The sequence below is a fragment of the Gadus chalcogrammus genome, chromosome 14, assembly GCF_026213295.1.
Source record: "Gadus chalcogrammus isolate NIFS_2021 chromosome 14, NIFS_Gcha_1.0, whole genome shotgun sequence".
In the NCBI taxonomy this organism is placed as follows: domain Eukaryota; kingdom Metazoa; phylum Chordata; class Actinopteri; order Gadiformes; family Gadidae; genus Gadus; species Gadus chalcogrammus.
The window spans coordinates 11,155,411-11,175,867 of NC_079425.1; the positions used below are offsets into that span (position 1 = coordinate 11,155,411).

General features: G+C 42.4%; 1 protein-coding gene across 3 annotated transcripts in view; it reads right to left on the reverse strand.

The window, feature by feature from the left end:
• Positions 1-8,457: 8,457 nt before the first annotated feature.
• Positions 8,458-20,457, reverse strand: part of kif18a (kinesin family member 18A) — a 72,170-nt gene continuing 60,170 nt past the window's right edge. For all 3 annotated transcript variants that reach the window (XM_056607368.1, XM_056607366.1, XM_056607367.1), the window contains 8 exons: positions 20,000-20,164; positions 18,549-18,670; positions 18,130-18,383; positions 13,644-13,703; positions 9,489-9,837; positions 9,181-9,273; positions 8,895-8,995; positions 8,458-8,775 (listed from right to left, as the gene is read on the reverse strand). In XM_056607368.1, the coding sequence (XP_056463343.1) occupies positions 8,639-8,775; positions 8,895-8,995; positions 9,181-9,273; positions 9,489-9,837; positions 13,644-13,703; positions 18,130-18,383; positions 18,549-18,670; positions 20,000-20,164 (1,281 nt within the window). In that variant the 3' untranslated portion in view covers positions 8,458-8,638. The remainder of the gene's footprint in view (positions 8,776-8,894; positions 8,996-9,180; positions 9,274-9,488; positions 9,838-13,643; positions 13,704-18,129; positions 18,384-18,548; positions 18,671-19,999; positions 20,165-20,457) is intronic.

Here is a 20,457-nt window from a genome sequence, read left to right on the forward strand (position 1 = left end):
TCTCTGCCCTCCCCAGCGTTGCGCCCAAGACCACCAGCATATCTTTAGGCCCAGCCTGAGTTGGCAGATCGATCCCTCCATCCCCGCCCTGGATATGACTGCATGGCATTTGGCTCTCCGCTCTGCCAGGCACTTCGCCTGATTTTGAGCGGGGTCTTGGAACGATTAAGTGTTTGAGCAGAATGTGGATTTGGTATCAATGGTCAAGAGGCCCTGCCCCAAGGGTGTTAAAAGCCCTCCCAGAGCTTTGATGCTAAAGGAGGGAAGACCACTCAATGATTACCGAGTGAAAACATACAAGGACGTCGAAAATGATGATCAATTATTTTAAATAAATGTGTGGAATTTATGAAGCAGAAAGTAGTCTTTATGATGGGATATTTAAGTTTTTTCATTTCATTCCTGCGGAAGTTGCACACAGGTCGGTGATATCATTAAAAAAATACTCACAACTTTCACTTGACAATCCAAACAGGAACAACTCATTTAACTTCAATCAGAAAAACTGTTGGAAAATAAAGCCTGTGCCGAGATCACACATCAGGCTTATTAAGTCACTTGAACATTGTAATTATTATGGGATTGTTTCTGTAGCATCTGTAACATGTTAGCTTTCTTGTTTGCATTCACTAATTACATTTGGGCACTGTGTGGTCTCCAGAATCATTACTTAAATGTAGAGAGCAAGCCTAAAAAAATGAGGCAATCAGCACTTTTTTCCTCTTCACTCTCTTGTAATGACAACTATTAACGGACAAGGGATTCATTCGGGAGCTCGGGCGTAATTAGGGTTTTAATCTTTGTTCAATGACTATTGATAGCGGTGCCCTACGTCATACGTAACTAGTGTCTGTTGTGTATAAATAGAACCGCCGCTGTTGGCAGGTTATCTCTCTTGTTGCCAGATCACTTTTTATCTTCCCCTGCCTCACAGTATGAGCCCGTTGCCACAGGATGTCTGGCTCTGCGACGATCCGACGCAGTCAGTCTACACCCGCCACCGTTCTGACTACACAGCCCCGAAATCAAAGTACCTCAAAGTACTTCAAAGTAGCAAAACACCATTGTTTACTACTTGTTGGAACAAGTAGAAAGTCCCAAGTTAAAAAAAAGTAATCTGAACAGAGATACTTTTGATGTCTTCTTTTTATGTCAATTTTGTGGTCATCATTGTCCTTTATAAGATCAATACAGAGCTAAAGAATAGACCAAAGTATCCCCAAAACATTTACATGATATATGCTGTGTTCCCTTGCATTCGTTTTCAGGCCCTGTAGGAAGAAAAACAGCATGTTCCTGACTATAGAAGTGAAGTTTTCCTCTACGTTGTCACCACTCCATCCAACTGGTGGTGGGACGTGCACAGTAATGTGCTCATAATGACTCACTATATAGCGGGTGTAGAGGGTGGCTAGACACCGGTCCACTCAGAGAGAGTGTGAAGCCTGCTGCCCTCTGAGACCCATCACCTTAGTCAAAGTGGCAGGTAATTTAAGCCTTGCTTTGAGATCATATACAAGGCCTTCTGAACAGCCACATTATGGTCCAAAGAACTCTAAGAGTAAGCAATGCAATGCACATAGGCCGCCGGTTTCATGGTAGATGAGTTTCAAAATAGATGTGTCCCTCGATTTGGCTTTAAAGAGGCTACAGGGCTACGGGGTGTAATCATTGTATGCGTGTTGTGTCTCTGTGAGAACGTGATTGTGTGCGGAGGGCCACCAATTTGAATAGATGGATTTGCATCTTGTTACCAGGCCATAGAGATTATTGGTTCCGAGAAGGGGCGACCTGAAATTTTGCATGGCGGCGTAAACTCAGGTTTGTAACCTTAAATGATTTTCCAATGAGAATAAAGGTGTTCAACTTTAAAAGAGTTTTAGAGTCAAACTAACTCTGGTTACAAAATGGAAGGAACACTTATAAGAAATCTTTAATCGGCCACTGCTCTATACTGATAGTAATTCACAAGCAAATCCATAAAGGCCGGAACGATGTTAGAAACATAAAATGGCGGCCCGTTGGTTTCCTGCATCTGATGGTGTTGCACAGCATCGCTTCCTGGATATGGGAGAGTTCGGAAGAGGGAGAAGAACCATCCAGTGCCACACCCACCTGCAGCCACACCCGGCCTATTTCCATAAAAAGCTGATGGAAGTGACCATTATGTAAGGTACAGGATCGCCAAGAACCCAACACTACCTGTCAAAAACCTTCCGATCGCATTAAGAATAAACATGTGATTGAAACCAGAAATCAACAATTCAGTTTTGGATCATTCTTTGTTATTTTTCTATAAATCAAAGCATAAAAATTGAAGGCATTTTATGGGAGAAAATGTATTTTGTCGGTTTTAAAAGTATTGTTTTTGTTCCCAGCCGTGTAATATGATGAGAAGTGGTTAAATGTGGAATCATGGTGCCTATACATTTGAAAATGTCCTACATTTAAATTGTCTGTAAATCTTTACAATAAGGGTACATTAATGAATCATTAATTTACATTAGTTAATGCAGCAATAAGCAATATTATGTAGAATATGCTTGGTGGTTAGGGTTACTTGGTTAGAGTTAACCCAAACACAATTAAATAAAGCATTCATGAATACCCATGAACATCATTACCTTAGCTAACTTAAGTTAACATAAGTAAACATGAACACAATGAGTATATTATTACTCATTAGTTAACAGTCACCTAACTGTTAGTTAATTCTCATGACTGCATTTACTAAAGTAAATTCATATTTGATTGACGAAGTCTTATTGTAAAGTGTTACCATGTTGTCTCACCATAAGCTTTACTCATGTATGAGTTCAAAGTATGAAGACAAAGCATTAAATATTTCAATTTTCAGAAGCTTTCATGTAAACAATGTCAAAAAACGTGTGTGCATAGTTGAACTGTATTTTGGTCACAATGCAACAGATGATTAGCAGTAACATACATAATCTCTGGTTTTGTATTTATATTTGTCCTTGATTGTATTGCCATTGGTCCCGGTCCAAAATCCACTTGCTAAGAATAAAGACCAACAAGCTTCCTTATCACAGTTGGGAGACGAGCAGCGGGCACAAAGTTAAACTCCATGGTCTTAAAGGGAATAAAGGCTGGGCAGTGTGGGGAGTGGGAATTGTTAAGGATAATATGAAGGAGTGGGATTTCGCATGCATTTGTCTGTGGGGGAGATCCCAGCCAAAGTTTCTCTATACATCAAAGGGCCTCTGCAAATAAAAGCACACTTGTCAGGGGCGAACAAACTGCCTCCTTTGTGCATTCTACCAGCCAAACTCAGGCACACAAAGACACTGGATGTACTACACTGCAAAGACATACTATTCAGATGACATGCTTAGCTCTCTGGTGGTTTGCTGTGTGCCTTTGTCTGTCCCGACCAGGACAGGTATATAATATCACTGGATCAAAATCCTTTCAGTCCCTTTTACCCCCTGTTAAAGACTCCTGTTTCACCCTTCCCCCATGCACTCCACTATTCTTTCTTTTCTTAAACAAAGTCAACTTGATGCAGCCAGATAACACTTGAAGCCCTCCAGCCTAATGCCCAAAAATGAGTCTCAAGTTCTTTGAGGTTCCTGCGGCCAGCGCCCCGTGTTCAGACTGGTCAGACACACTGGACATGTTTCTGTTTTGCCTCAGGGAAGGTTTCCTTTATTCCTCCCCCTTTTCGGTGTTGCAGCTGTTGAAATATTTGTCATCTGCATCTCCACCTGTGATATAAATCTACCAGCCGGAAGATCTCAGCCGAATACAATAGATCTCAATAGAATACACATCCACACACAGACACACACACACACACACGCATCCACCGACATGTAAGCACATATGAGGCAGCGTATGGCTGGACTGGATAACACGTGACTCGTTGTCTGCTTACTTCATTTAAGTTAAGCTTAATATTAGCCCTCGTCTTATATAGTTCTCTCAAGTATAGTCGTAGTATATACTATAGTATAGCATCATTTAGAAATGTAATTCTCATGATCTTGAATTGCTAACACAAGTCTTTCGACCAATGAGAATCATTGCAGCACAAAATGTGCTTACATAACCTCTGACCAAGTGATTAGAAGAGGGCAAAGACTGGGTCGAATACATTCAAATAACTCCTAATCACTACTTTGTCTACTGCAAATTGGTGCAGCATGGAAAGTGAGTGGAATTGAGTCTTTTCACTGGATGTAATAAAATAAATCTCCTTCTTTGCCCCGTTTCTTTCCAATTTGAATGAAATCTCGAGGCACACCTGAGCTCACCTGTTCAATGGCAGAGGGGCCAGCACCATTGCTCTCTCTTACATTTTTTAGCATGCTGGGGAATAAAGATGCGAGTGTGAGTGATTGCAATGAGTCAGCATCAGGGTGATTTGCCTTTCACTGCAAATGAGTGTGGGTGTCTCACTAACTTGCAGATACAAACTAGATATTGTTTTATGTCATCGATGAGAGCTAAATCTGGGGAATATTTTTTTCAATATACAAGAATGTTTTCACCATCTCCCACACCCTGGGGAGAGAAATCTGGTAGATAAAGATAAATGTCAGTCTATTTCTTTTTATACATTAGAATACAGAGTACATTATATTGAATTGTAATTGCAAATACAGGAGTAGTGTCTGAACGGGGTTAAGTTGGCATGTGGAGCATCCCCCTAGGTGGCTCAACTGTTTATTGAAAAGCGACGGCCACAATTACCAAGCAAGTTGTCTGTGACAATCCTCACTCATCCCCTCTCTTCACATCACAACAACTTTTCTCTTTCAACCAGATGCTTTGCAGAAGATGATATTTGCCATATGTAAAGCATACCCTATGCGGAAGTTCATAGCAGTTAAAAGTAAATGTTTAAAGAAAATAGTTAATCAGGTGGTACTATACTTCAACAATAGCAGAAGAGGAAAAAGAAAAGAGCCATTATATGTATGAATATGCAAAATTGAGAACACGCCTACACAAGCACGTGTTCAACCCTTAGTAATCAAGCACATAAACACAACGTTAAAAACATTAAATATCAAATCATTGCTGTTTCTGTTACATTGTGCTTTTGGAATACCTTCCCATGTTCGACATGTATAACATGTTGATCATGTTATAAAATGGTGTACTAGTAGATACACATGTTTGATCATGTTATAATATGGTGTACTAGTAGATAAAAATATTTGATCATGTTAAAATATAGTTTACTAGTACATACACATGTCTGATCGTGTTATAATATAGTGTACAAATACCTATATGTTCATGTATAAATATGGGCATTGGGAGGTGATATCGGTGCTCTGGCAGTCACGTACGTGACTACAACTTTAAATTCAAAGCTGTGCTTACAAAAGAGAGCAGATTTTTTTTTTCATTATTTTGGTCAACTATAACAAAAACAAAGTGTATATATATATAAAAGATAGCAATTAGGATAATGTTAAATAAGGGATATATATCCATATAATATAGCATAGTTTATGTAATATAAGGTATATATAAGATATACATCTAAATAAATATATTATGTATATATATATATATATATATATATATATATACATACATACACATAGAATCACTAGCAGCACAGGTATATATTATATATTATACTGCCCCCATGGTTAAGTCTCTATGCTGAAGAATGTTGCGTGAAGAATGCAACATTGTCTTTCTGACATTAGCCTCCGCTAATGGTGAAGTGTTTATCTGCAAAGGCACCTGCATCATACAGCCCCTGCCCTGGAGGATGAGTCATCCGCAGCCGCCATACATTTGAGGTGGGCTTGGCTGTGTTCCTGAGTGGGGAACGTGGAGAGGGGCATCGCACATTGCTGAGCCATCACAGCTGTACTGATTTTCTGTCACGTTTCTTTTATAGCAGGAAACATAACCTGGTAAAGGAGACACTTTGTAGGTCTTACCTATTCCCTTGCTATTGATACTGAATCCTTACCTTTCAATGATCTACAAACAATGTGTCTCGTTGTTTTCCCTCCCTTTTTCTTGCTGCCAGATTACATCATTTTATACATTCGCTTATGATCTCTAAAAATGTGAGTCACACGATAATTTCAATTAATTTCCATATAATGCAAATGAGGAGGTAGATGACCAGACAAACAATCAGAATAACAATGACAATGTAATTAGGTGTCGCAGTTCCAATTAATGAAAAAGGTTAATAAGGCGCTGGTCTCATTACGTTGCTGTGTTGGCATTGCCATACCTTTACCTGAGCATACATTATGGTTGATGGATGAATGTGGCTGGTTACTGCAGAAGACAGCTTGAGCAATGCAGGGGGATAGTTCCCTTCACATTTATCCAACAGACACAAAAATAAATTGCCTCTAGCAGCGCTCGAGAAACAAAGAAAATACGTTCATCTGCTCAACATCTTTTGAGATCCGGGAAGAAAGATGATACATGCACTATGACTGTTCCCAGGGCTTACCTTATTCGCCAATGGAAATGACTGATCCCCGATCTGTGCTCAGTGGTAGTCCTATGGCCACTAATAGGTTCAAATCCAATTGCATTTATTCTTATTAAAAGTATAAAAGCTCTAGCTCTACTTTCGAATATTGCATGCGTTGGTCAAGGGAGTTGGTGTAAACAGTCTCCATGGTGCTGATTTACATTTCAAATCCTGGGTGCATTCCAGTAATTTCCATAAACCCAATTTCAATATTTGCATTAGGCATCACGGGACAGTGAGCTGCAACCAACCCATTTGGCTTCACCTAAAGTTTGGAGAAAAAGATTGAAACTGACCTTTTACATTTTTTAATAAGGAAAGAGAATCAAATAAAATCTGGACTTCTAGTTCTTAAAATAGTCCATAATAGGAGATGAGGAAAGTTGTGTTTGTTAGTATTGGAACATAAACTTAGCACATGAATAATACTCTGCTTTTACAGGCGAAACACATGAAAATACATTTCATTTTAGATCACAAATAGCATAAATGGGCACCAGTGAAACACATGATTGTTTGACGTTAACCCCAGGGGTACACAACACACCATGGCTGACTATGTACTGTGTGAGAGCCAACAGGGGTGTACGCTGTGAGGGGAAATATTAAGACATGAGCGGCTCTAATGATTTCAGGTGACTGAGGGTGACGGGTGTGACGTGCTAGTCGGTCGTCAGCAGAGTGGGAGGGGCTCCGTGCACGTGGATGTGTGGGAGCATGTGCATCCTTCTCCTAGACAGACAGACACACCCGCACACACACAGTGGAGCAACAACCCCACAGAACATGTTGTGATTTATGTTGTCAAGGTGTGTTGATTGGGTGGCAGAAAGTTGTTATCATTACAAAATGAGAATGGGTATTCGAGAATAGGCTTTTTCTCTAACCTTAGATGTAAACATAAAGTGTGCAGTGGAAAAAAAACGAATGAAAATTAAATTTGCCTTATTGGTTTGATTAGAAATTGAAATACTAATCCTTAATGATCTTTAATCAGTGGAAGAATAAACACAGGATTCCAGTACATCTTCAAGTGATCTTTGCCTTAGTATCTTGAGTTCAAGCAGTCTTTTAAAGTAAAGAAGATCGTCAACTCTGATCTTTTCAAATAATACAAAAATAAATTATACAAAAATAGAGTTCCCAACAATGTGACGCATTTGCACCAAGGTATTTTTTCTCTGAACAAATCACAACACATAATATGTAATGTCTCTAAGGGAGGCAAGATAAAACAATAGGTCCGACATGATCCTAGATTCTACCTGCAGTTGCTAAGCAACATCCACCTCTAACCTCTCAATCAGTCCCATTGGTCAGCAGGAAAAACGCACAACGCATCCTATTGGCTAAGAGAAAGTTAATAAACTTTAGCTAAGACCTGCCTCCTTACGTGTGCTCGCGCACATACACACACTCACACACACGAGATTCTTGTGAATGAGAGCAGCCGAGGGTGTCAGTGCTTGCGCAGTACAGTGCTGATATATGCATTGAGCTCCTGAGCTAAAAATAAAGATCACACTGAATGCTGTACCAATGAAAGTTGCAAGACTGGATTCAAAGTGACACGTCTAGTCCTCTCAGACAGCGGAGGTCTGTCTTTAGCTTTGGATAGTCTATTTCCCCCCCTCTCATTTCTAATGATTTGATCTAACTGACTACCTACAAATCTGAACCTGCAATGTTTTGACTGACATCAAAAACACGTATATAAATACAGCTTTAATGTTTTCGTGGTTGTTACCTTTTGGTAATTATGTGCTTAATGCTAATTAGAATGGTTGTACAAGCAGTTTCTCACCACTGAAGGGCAAACCCCTCGATGGCCCAACACAAAACCACGGGTCAGTGGAAGGAGAAACCATTCATGGAGGACATGTACATAAACTGCAATGCATACATGGAACAGAAACAACTGTGGACCTGGTGATATGCCAGCTAGCAGATATGTTATCTTACTAATTAGACTCAACACAGCAAAAAATGGAATTATACTGCTTTATTGAAAGAAATCTTCAGGCAACATGACTATATACATTAAAAACAACTATTGTAAGACTTTTTCATTTCAATTTAACAAAAGCAGTGTGAAAAGTGAAAGATATGTACAAAGACAGAGAGAGGGAGAGAATGGATCAGGGATCAGCTTCACATCTTCTTTACGACTCGCTCAAACGGCTGGGCGGTCTTATAGAAGGTGGACCTGGACTTGCAAGCCCCCCGCTCGTTGAGCATCCCTTCCGATTTGCTCCTCACCACCCTCCTGGGCTTGTTCTCGTCCGACCCTGGACAGAGGGGGGGGGGGGGGGGGGGTGTTCAGAGATCAGACTGGTCAGCCCCTCTGCAGAACATGCTTCCAGGCCGTCTTTAAGGCTGGACTTGCAGCAGATGTATTTCAACTCACCGGCCCCACGCTGAACCCTCAGAGGTCTCCTGGTGACCGCCGGTTCTAGTTTCACACGCTTGAAGGCCACAACAGCGGTCGCGTCTTCCTCCTTGATGCCACTGCGGAGACGTACACATTATGTTAAACAACAGCCACGTTAAGACGCAACATGTTTCGCTGCTCTTTCTCTCTCTCCCGTTTGGCCGGATCCCAGGGTGGAGATTGCCGTAGTAAACCAAGAGGATACAATGTACTGTATACGTGGGTCGTTCTGAGGCAGGTAGGGTCCCACTATTAACTTCACCTGTTTAGTTTACGCTTTCCTATCGCCGCTGAAGTCAATGCCATGTAGGGCGGTTTGGCACACTTTCTGTCCAGCAAAGATGGGACCTTTAAACTATAGAGTGGATGGGAGTAAATAAACACACAGGTGTGGAAAAGAATTAGTAAAATAAAATACACATAATATGTCCATGCTATACCGTGGTAAGCAGTGGGTGAGAGTACTTAAAAAGTGCATTTCAATTTGCAGCAAATTTGCAAAAAACATTCAGCAAGTTAACCAATGCAAAAAGAAAAATACAGCGTAGACAAAAGGCAAGCGTTTCGCACCCTCTGCTAGTGCTCGTGACGGACCCTACGGCCGTGGACAGATGTGGTTCAGCGGGGTCCGAGCCCTGCCACGTGGAGACGCCAGCGGGAGCCGCCGACCTGGAGTCGTCCGCCGTTTGATCCTCGCCGTCGGCCACTTCAAATGTCATGTTGGGATCATAGGCTGCCGGCGGGGCGGCGGCGCCCCGAGCCCACTGCGGCAGGGGGGTGCTCTGCAGCGGGAACATGCCCTCCTCCGTGACCTGGAGGCTGTGTTGATGCGCCGACGTCGTCGCCACGGGGCCGTACGGCGGCAGCGACGCCGAGAGGTTCCTCCTGACGGGCCGCTTGTCAGGGACTCCCTGGTCCCCTGCAGCGGTGAAGACAAAAGAGACCGTGAAGCGCGCGACGACTGGGCTTGGACCAGGCTCGTCCACCCGGTGCGTTCCGGTGGAACACTATAGGGTTGTCATTTCTTTCGGTGTTGAACGCGAGCATCGCCCGCTCTGCTTTTTTGGGAGTCTGAACACAGCCCCACACGGCCACATGCAGTCAACACGGACAAGCACTGTGGTCGTGTAATGCTAATAGAGCCAGGGACACAGAGTGCATTTGATGGTATGCTGTGGAGCTCGGCTCTATAGGAGTTACAGTGCATCATGTAAAATATTACTGATATGTTTACAAAAAGACTCTATTGCCTTTTTACAGTGTTATTATGAACATTCTACCACAATGGACATGTAAAAAAAATAAACGAACCGATTCAATTGGATTGTTTTTAACCAAATCAAAATGTAATATGGCCCGGCAAAAGGATGAAATGAACGTCGACAAAACGGACACCTAATGTATTCAACGATATATATAACCTGGACAGCTGAATGCAATATTGAAGCCATTTGAGTCATAGTGGATATAGTACAGCAGGACGGGCAGTCGGTGATAAATGCGGACTAGTGGTTCCTCACAATAAATGGCAGCAACGATCCTTCAATCCCATATTTTTGGCTTGTAGGGGATTAATACATGCATGAGTTGCTATTTCTGGTAGAAGCTCAGCTGTATTAGGGTCGCGTGGCTGCGGCTGCTGCACGGTTCTGGTTGGTGGGGACGAGGGGTTTACGTCTGTTGACGTTTCCCCTGCCCTGCTGCGGATCGGCATTTTCATGAATGAAGCTCAAGAGGGGATGGGGAGGGTTAGGTGCCGGATAGACAGAGGAGAGAGGAGAGGAGGGGATGAGAGAGGGGGAGGGGATGGGGGGGTGGAGGTATGTACACAGCAGGAAGGAGAGCTTGAATCGAAACAAAAAGCCAGACAATCCGTCAGTAGCTGGGGCGAGGATAAGATAGTGCTGCTGCAATAAACAGGGCGGGAGGGGAGGATACAGGGGACGGAGAGGAGGAGGAGGAAGCAGCCAGGGGGGAAAACAGAACAGCTTTGTGTATGGGTGGGGACGCGTGTGCGTGCGTGCGTACGCGTTGTGCTCAAAATCAACGAGACGCTGAAACATTCCTATAAATACAGCCGGTAGCATCCAGCCCACAAAGGGTTAAGTCTCGTTCGTTCACAAAAAGCATTTCACTCAAAAATAAATATAAAAGAGTCGCCGTCCGATTGGCTCCTCGCACTGCAGGGTGGAGCCCTCTCTTCTCATTGGCTACGGGTAACAGCTGAGGGAGCCCGGCTGAATGACAAACACGAGTCAGGTTTAGATCCCTATAAATAACTCTGGGTGGGGGGGCGGGGGGGGAAACGAGAAATAAAAACAAACCGATGTGACAATTCATCTTTGTCTTTCGCCATGCGCCCCGTTCGCCGGCTACGAGAGCACCATTAGCCCGTTACACAGCGATGCAACCCGGCCGTATCAGCCGATCAGTTCCCTCGATGGGACTCTTTGAAAAACAAAACGCTTTTTTTTTTGCAAATATAAGCACCGACAGAGACTGAGCAGTCTGCGGCGGGAGCACATTAGCATTCATAACCGCAGCCCAGTACGCTAACGGACATGCGTGTTGGATGCGCTCTCGCATTAGTCCGGTGCTACGGTCAAACCAGAACACCCCCACCTGGAGCACGATGCACTTCGTTCTCACGCCGCCGCGTCAACCAGTCGCCCGTCTGTCTTTGCTGTGCAAACTCAAGAGCAGAGAGGCCAGACGTGGCCCCAGTGGTTGCCCCACTTGATATGAGCGGTTAGAACATCTCCTGGGTGTTCGCTGCGGGTTTTAAAAGGGTATCTTGACATGGAAGCAACATGCATTGCTGGGCTTATTGTTCAATATATTCGAATATAGTCGATATCCTTGTTGGAGTGACATTATTGCCTATTATTTACGTCATTTTCTTTGCCTGTGAGCGTTAACATGTGTGGCTCTGACTCATGAACGCCACGCGTTCCCACTGCATTCTCTGAAAGACGTTCCATCAGCTCACACCTCATGTTGAAGTACATGCCTTCACAGCTTTTCTAAAATGGAAACAGGTTTATGGACACTGGTCTTGATGAACCCCAGAAAGAAAGGTAAAAAACCCATGCCAAATTGACTGCAATACAATATACATCATCCAATTTCTCGGATGGTATTAGAGTATCGCATTTGCGGGTCCCATTGGGAGACTAACTTCTGCGAGAGATTTGTGGGGACTGCTCTAAGAATGCACCAGTCTCCTTTTTAGTACGCCTTTTTTGATGGTTTGGGGAATTTTCTACATTTGTATTATATCATTTTGGGACATTTACAGCAAATTAGGGATGTGCCTTTGACCATGAAGGGAATCACGGGTGACATCATGAATAAACTCCCTAGCAACACGGGGAATACACTGTGATTGGACTATGGTCGGTCCTGGGAGAAGATTATAAATGGAACATTCTTAGCTTTCATTATTGTTGACGATGTTACATAGAGTATGCCTCACCTAATTATGCAAAATCATCATCTTCATGGCCAAAATTTGTTTAATTAGAGGTACAAGTGGGAATCATGAAATGCATTTGCAAAAAGCAACATGGAGGTGCTACATAAGATGGCCGGCCACACACACACACACACACACACACACACACACACACACACACACACACACACACACACACACACACACACACACACACACACACACACACACACACACACACACACACACACACACACACACACACCTTAAAATACAGCCGATATGAGAAAGTTATGCGCAAAAGCAAGACAATTAAGAGTGTTGCAACAAGGGACAATCCCAAGGGTAAACATGTGTGTAGAGCTAGACTACAGACATTAAATATAATGACTATACTCTGCTGAGGGTGTTTGATAATGAACAGGATATGCTGGGCCTGTACTCTATACTAGTATCTGAACATGAGGACACAGGGATTCCCCGCACTATGAAGGGCTTTTCCTTTCACTTTCATTGCAGGTAATGTTCTGCACTTTTAAGGTTTTGCAACACCTCTACTCTGTGATCTATCAAGAAGTTGATACACACGTAAACGTCATCTTGACTAAAAAGCACTTCTTAGTTTTGGTATATGGTATGTGGGAGGACTTTGGCAAATGAGGAAGAGAGTCACATTAAAATGTTGGTGCCATAATCAACAAGAAACGTAGTCACTGACCCTTTGACAAATGACAAATATAAAGACCTCTCAGCTATGCGCAGTATCATTTGTTTAGCCAAAAAAGTTACATGAAATATCCTTTGTAGTTGGCTTGCTAGCTAAATCCCTGACTTGCCCAAATAACACCACAATTAGAACCAATGTTTCTTTTAAATTAATTGTTCTTTTCATAAAAAGCTACATTTCCCACAATGTGCATCCATAGAACATATATTCCAGCTGGTCTGCAGAAAATGTCCTTACAGTCAATTCGGAGGGCTATATTTCAAGAGCTCCCTTGATCCCTTCCCCAAATGGTTCCTCATGTGTGGTTTACTTCCTTAGAAGTGGCTTGGAGAGTTCCCTAGATTTCATTACTTAACTTTCAGCAAGTACAGGATGGAGGTGCAGCTGCCAATGCCATACTGTAAATTATATTACGTGTGCCATTTCATTTCATAAAATGTAAAGTTTATTCTGTGGGCAAATCTTTTTTGGGGGAGAATGATGATGACGAGAAAGCAATGGAATATCTATGCAGGATCTTTTACGTCAGAGTGGAGGCAATTACCTTTAGTTGATGGAGAGCTGTGTGCTAGTCTTCTTGATATTATCTTGGGCAATTCTGCACCTGAATACAAAACATTAATGTAATTAATGACTCATCACACTGATCAGAGATAATAATAAACCCAAAACATACCTGCCAACCTTGGACAATATTAATGAGTACCATACAGACGCATGCTGAATACTCGTTATTTTTTTCTTTTTCTAAAGGAATAGTTTCGGGAAATAAACATTCACAATAACAATATACTCCCTTTCAGAAATGTCATTAAACAATTCTCCTCGTTTCAAAACAGGGAAGACTGTCTTTTGCAGCAATTATAGCATTATGACAAATAACACAATCTTAAATTGTGCTTGCTCGTCTATGAAGTAGTCATCTCTATGCATTAGTCCTTGTTGGCTGATGTCCAGACACTTGGACATGTGCAGAAGGCATGCAAGGGTAGCTTTGATGGCATGAGAAGGGGCGATGATGTTGGGGTTTGGGGAGGAACATTTGGGGGCATGCACCCTTATTTCATTAGTTGCTGCTCTGATTATCAACCCTGAATGTTTCCTCATCCAACATGTCAACAACCTTGCCTCACATGCATTATAATATAGTCTATATTTGCGTTATAAAAGGCTAACAATCGTTAGCCTTATTTCAAATTCCATCTAGATAACGTTATGATTAACTTAAAGAGGTTAGAGGGTAAGCTAGTGGATAGCGTCTGAGCTATACGATTTAAGAATGTAGCCGCTTTTTACACACATCGTATTTTAACAAGTACGTCCAAAAGGACAACATTGAATAATCATTGTAACATACAATAAATAAAAAAACTGATAAAAAATTGAAAGACTTTTCCAATAAAATTTAATGCGAGGAACAATCAGTGCTCGGGGAAAGAGTTTTAGACCATGAAGGACAAGAATATCTGCCAAAACAGAACCCATTTAGAAGCAATTCAACTGTTTGAAACCGATAAAGAGTGACAAAGTTGGAAGATAAACATAAGCCTGTTTGGAAGGTTTTTTCAGATTAAAATTTGTTTTTGAATTTCAAGTTTTCAACAACAGCGAAGGTAGTGGAAGTGTTTTTTGAAAAACACAAGGCCATATTTGGAAATCACGGTTGCTTCCCAACCAATGCAAGGCCGTTGTTCATTGTGAAATGCAAATGTGAACACAAGGCTGGTCTGGCGGTGCTCAAGGTGGTATCTAGCAAGACTTAAGGTCTTAAAAAAAAACACAATTCAGATGTTAACCTTTTAGTTTACTGCGTTATCTGTTGATTAAGGATTTTTGCAACAAAGACAACATAACATGACCATCCGCCATCTTCATAATTATAAATGCAATCAAATGATTCAAAAGCATTAGAAATAATTCTATGCCTAAACAATGGTGGCTACAAAGAGCCCTCATTACCTGCATGTTCAAAGGAGGTAAAAGATTAAAGTGTCAAATGACACCGTATGAGTGAGAATAGGTGAAGACACGGGGCAGAAAAGGGACAAAATATGAAACAATGGGCTGGAGCGGGAGCTGGCGCAGAGGGACAGGTGCTGAGTGTACCAGCCCATGGGTGATGGACAGCTTCAAAGTTAAAGGAGGATTCGTTGGCCGGCTTTGGTTCACGCGCCATTGTCTGCCGCGGCTAGTGTGTCATAAAAGAGTGCTCAGCAGAATATCCTGGGTGTTGCTAGGTGGAACAACAGCATGCTGACCCAGACTAAATGTGATAGGACATAAAACGTGTTAACTTCTTGTTTGGCGGCGATGGTCAAGATTAAGTCAGTGTTAAGGATGTGTAAACCCAAAGTGAGTCACAGTTCTAAGAAGACCTTTGGTTTTTAAGTTGCTTGGCTGATTCATCTGTGAATTAACATCTCATGTCTGACTGCAGCTCATATCCATGGGCAGCAGTGCCAACTGGTGAGGACCAAAAGAAACATTAAAAACAAAGAAAATCCTGTGCAGGTTTGTTGTGCTCTGTCAAAGGGCCACACAAACGCCTGTTAGTGATATTCAGAGCCAATTATAGTTAACAGTTAATATTAGGATCTCAATGAGTGTTTGTTTGTTTTGTATCAGATTTGCTTCAGTGACTCCCGTCTCCAATTAGAGCACCATTGAGCCTCCTCCAACTCAAAACCCCTCACTTGGAAAACAACTACACCAACTAACTTAATCACCAAGTCACAGGTTACATGTGTAGTTTAGAGGTCCATATCAACTACTATAATTATTTTCAAAGGCACTATTTACAGTCTTGTATAGCCTACATTAACTGTGGTAGTAGGCCAACTGTAGTGCTTGGTGGTCCAGGGAACACTGGTATATCTAACATTGGTTGGGAGGGGGGTCTTCCATCCGTTTCATAAAACTGTAATCATTTTAGTAATGAATTACATGTCATACAATTTGTCCTTCTCATAACTCTGTGTCCCAGTTCCCTCACATATGACAGAAAGTAAGACTAATTCTAATCATATTGGGGAGAATATGTATTATGGCATCCAAACTAGAGCAATATGATGCCACATACCTTGCCTGTTAATTTAGGAACTATCCTTTATGTGCAGGCCATTCATTCTTGCGAGGTTTGTAGAACAAGGTTTACAAATGAATCCAATGCAATAAAATATATAATCTTAAACCAGGAAACGCAAACCTTTAGATATTCACTATCGGATAAATCTTTGGGAACTCTCCATTGCTGGTGCATTTAGAACCAATTGAGGGGAAACATGGGAGCGGATTTTGAGACGTAACATTGGTTACTTGAGAAAAGGCGAGGTGGAATGGGATTCAGAGATGAGCTCTAGAAATACGGCTGGATAGATTTGTGGAATGAGATCAATTTGCCGCGCTAATCGGATCGGGTCAATAGTTTGTGAATCAAACGGCTGAAACAGAGCAGCATATGGCCAACGTGGAAATAAAAATGGCGAGTTTCATTGAAAGGTGACACGTTTTCACCCTTGATGGAGGACATCGCTAGAATGAAGTCTCATATACGTTTAGTAGTAACATGCCTTTATCACAGATGTGTTTTGTCGGGGAAAACCCATGTGTTGCTCATCAAGTTTAAAGGTCTGGAGGTCTGTGGAGAATCTAGTAGCGTCTCGCAGTGAGGTAGCAGATTGCAACCAACTGAATACGCACAACGCTCCCTTTCCAACGACTAAGTTGACCTAGAGGCATATATTATGTAAGGTGACAGTAGGTATTCCTAAATGATATCATCCTCGCTACAGCATAGAGTAGACATCATTGAAGTGATGAGGTTCCCAAATAGATGCATGAATTGTATTTAGACATTTAGTCTTTAGCTTTACATTTATAGTATACAATATATATATAATATATGATTTTCTTTTTTAATTAACATATGTTTTGGGCTACTGCAGAAACATGGCGGGCTCCATGGAACAGGACTGACTATATGAAGATAGAACGGGCTCATCCAAAAAGGTAACGGAAACACAATGATTCTTATCTGAATGGCATAATACACTGATTGAAAACATAGTTATGAATATTAAATTCTATCCAGTAGGTCCCTACGGCTGGATGCCACTACATTTCTAAACCCTGCACCTTTGAATATGGATCTGTAGGCATACCATGGCCCAGAACTAATATATAATACACCTGTAATACCCATATTTGTGTGTACATAATATAAATCCTTGACATCGGCATATTTTCAAATGAGAAAGTCAGTCACTGTGCGTTTCACGGTTTCAATTCATGGTGTTCGGGTTGGTGCTATCTATCAATCTATCTATCTTTATAGAGATTTAGATTATTGCTCAATAAAGGGCAACAATCAAAACCATGCATTAAGATAGATTTACCCCACCGGGTCAACATGTTGGACGTGCTCTCGCTAGTACAGGTGAGGCGCGTCATGGATTGGACATGGATCCGAGACCAGGTCATTGCCAGCGCATTTGTCCATGCAGGGTCCACATGTTCCAAAACTTTAAATGACACTGGGAGTACGACTGCTGAATCTTTGTACTCACCATTCTCTCCCATGCCGCAATAAAGCTGATTTCATATTAGAAATGTTCCAACCTTACTGTGGTCTAGAACATTATGTTCTCTTACGTTCTCTACAAATAAGCTATCAATCAACCCTAAAGTTACCGATGATACGCTGTATATGCTTAAGTATTATACAATCCTGCAAATAGAAAGCATCAGGTTATTTAATGATTGAATTGCTCTGACTCTTAATTCAGTCTTATTTTCTCTGTTGAATATGCTGAAATCAGGCTTATTTTTATTTTTTTTATTCTCTATCTGAAGAATACACCTTATTTTTGCACATTGAAATGTGGCACAGCCGTACCATTTCAGTTTGTGCACCGAACCGTGGTTTCCATCCCGTATAATCCGTTTTTGTTTTTTTTCCACGGGAACTGTAAGACCCCGGTTATGTAAATGCTTGAGCAAATCAACCTATATTGGAGAAAGCGACGACTCACTGCAGGGGCTGTCCTGGTGGTACGCGAGATGGGAAAACGACAGGATGGGCACCAGGTCACCGCCGGTCGTCGACGTCCCGTCATCCGTCGTGCATTGCTCCCCGGTGTCCTGGTCAGCCCAGACCACACCCCTCTCACGCAGCACCAATTGTTCGAGCTCCTGGTTCTCCAGGGAGTCGATTTCGCCGGCCAGTCCGGCCGCGGTCAACACGACTCTGTGACGACTGTGAGCGGGTAGCAAGATGTTCACCATTCTGTAACAAAACAACCACAGACACAAGTGTTTATCAGCAGCGATACATGCAATCAAACGTGTGCATGGGGCATATTGTATGCGGTGCATAAGGCAAACATATGAGCAGGCTTGGCGTGCAGTGTTCAGGTTAGAATGCGCATTGCGCTGCGTGCGGTCAACCTACTTCTGCGTGCGCTTGTTCTCCTGATCCTGCAGTGTGGTAAGCTGAATCATCTGCTTGAGGTGTTGCTTGAGGTCGTTCACCTGCAACTCGAGTCTGTGGCAATACAGGTCCTTTTCCAAGACCTGCAAATTAATGGGGGTACACATAGTGAGACGAGCAGTTGTTGAGCTATCCCCTCTTGGTGGAGGCAGAGTTAAGATGAGACATCAGGTAAGCCTCAGGCCAGCAAAAACATTGAGCAGGATCAGAGGTTTGATTTGGGCAATGTTTCCTGTAGGTTTCTCGCCAAGGAATAATAACCAAAAAATAAAAGAAATGCATAAAAAACAACAGGTGACGTGTAAGAACTACGAAACAACAACATCGGGAACATTTGACCAGCAAATGCGTCATGGTTTTGGACCGGTTCCTGGAAAGGACGAGGAAGAAAAAAAAAAAACATAACATGGAAGGATGGGTAAAGGGTATTGATTTATTCTCTTCAGTGAACTACGAGGGAGCTGAAGAAATAAAATGAGCACGGTTCTAATTACTGACAGAACAGATGGGAAGAAAACAAAGACAGTCACGACACCAGGGGAGGCACAGCCCACCTTCCAAAATAAATATACAAGAACACCAACAACTGAGCTTTAGTGGCAGGAGGGGAAAAAGCCAAAAGCCAAAACAAATGCATTACCCCATCCGTTTTAAATATCGTAAACAGAAGAGGTTTCCTGAATATTTAATCGCTTTATGTTGCTGTTGGCTTTAAAATAACACTTTTAGAACACTATGAACAAATGTAAAACTGCAATTCAACAGGTAAAATATGTAAAGAGGTGCTAACGATGAAAGGCAGATTCATCATAAGCTTGCCATGAGCTCCGACAACATGGGATTGCCACTAGTTGAGTTTACACAATGGCTGAGCAAAGGTGGATACAAAGAAAAAGGCACGCTCAACCCTGAACCTAACCCACTTCAACATTTAGTTCAGAGTGCAATTTCATCAAAATCGGACACAAAATATGTTTCCATTGGGCAGAATAAAAGAAATGTGGAAATCAACTTGGCAATGGTATTCGTGTGCACATGACTCTACGTCTAAAGTGCAGCGAGAAACGCAGGAAGGTGTGGTGCTCTACTGTGATGATTCAGCTCATTTGAAATGAAGGGGATTGTGGGCGGTTGAGTTGTGCTGAGCAGACGTACAATTTTCATCGGTAAACAGATTAGCACCCCCCCCACCCCCGTTTCAGTGATTGTGGCATTTCATTGTTCCAGACCCTGTAACCTGACAAACAACAAGATACGCTGCAAAGTAAGCAGAAAGAATCTCAGAACTTGTGAGTCAGAGAGTGGTACAAGTACCTCAATAAACTACCCAACTCCTTTCTTTACTTTTTCCATAGGAAACTGAACGGCAGCTTACGGCCGTGTGCGTGTGTTTGTGGGGGGAGGGTCCGTACCTCTGGAGGCTTGGCATTCTGGCCCAGCAGCTTCATCTCGTTCTCGACGCGGTGGAGCCAGTCATCGTTGTTTTGGAACCGTTTCTTGGCCTCGATCAGCTTATCGTGGATGTGCTGCTGCGTGGTTCTCAGGGAAGCGATCCTGCGCTCGTGCTTGCAGGTGGCCTGATGGGAGTGTCATGGTGAGCCCACACATCCTATTGCGAACCAGAACTTAACATAACAGAACCCATGGATCAACGGCCATTTGGTAACCAGAAGTTTCTAGGGGGGAGTACACAGGAAGTGACATTTGAGGAGCAGCACAAAAATCGAGCACGCTACAATCTCCATAAGTGCGGGAGGTGGGCCCGTAAGGCCGAGATCAGGCAGCCATCTAAAAGCAGAAGGAGCTTCGCTGTAGGGCGGAAAACCCCAGAGTGTGGACAACGATGAACTCAATAAAAGTGCGTTGATGA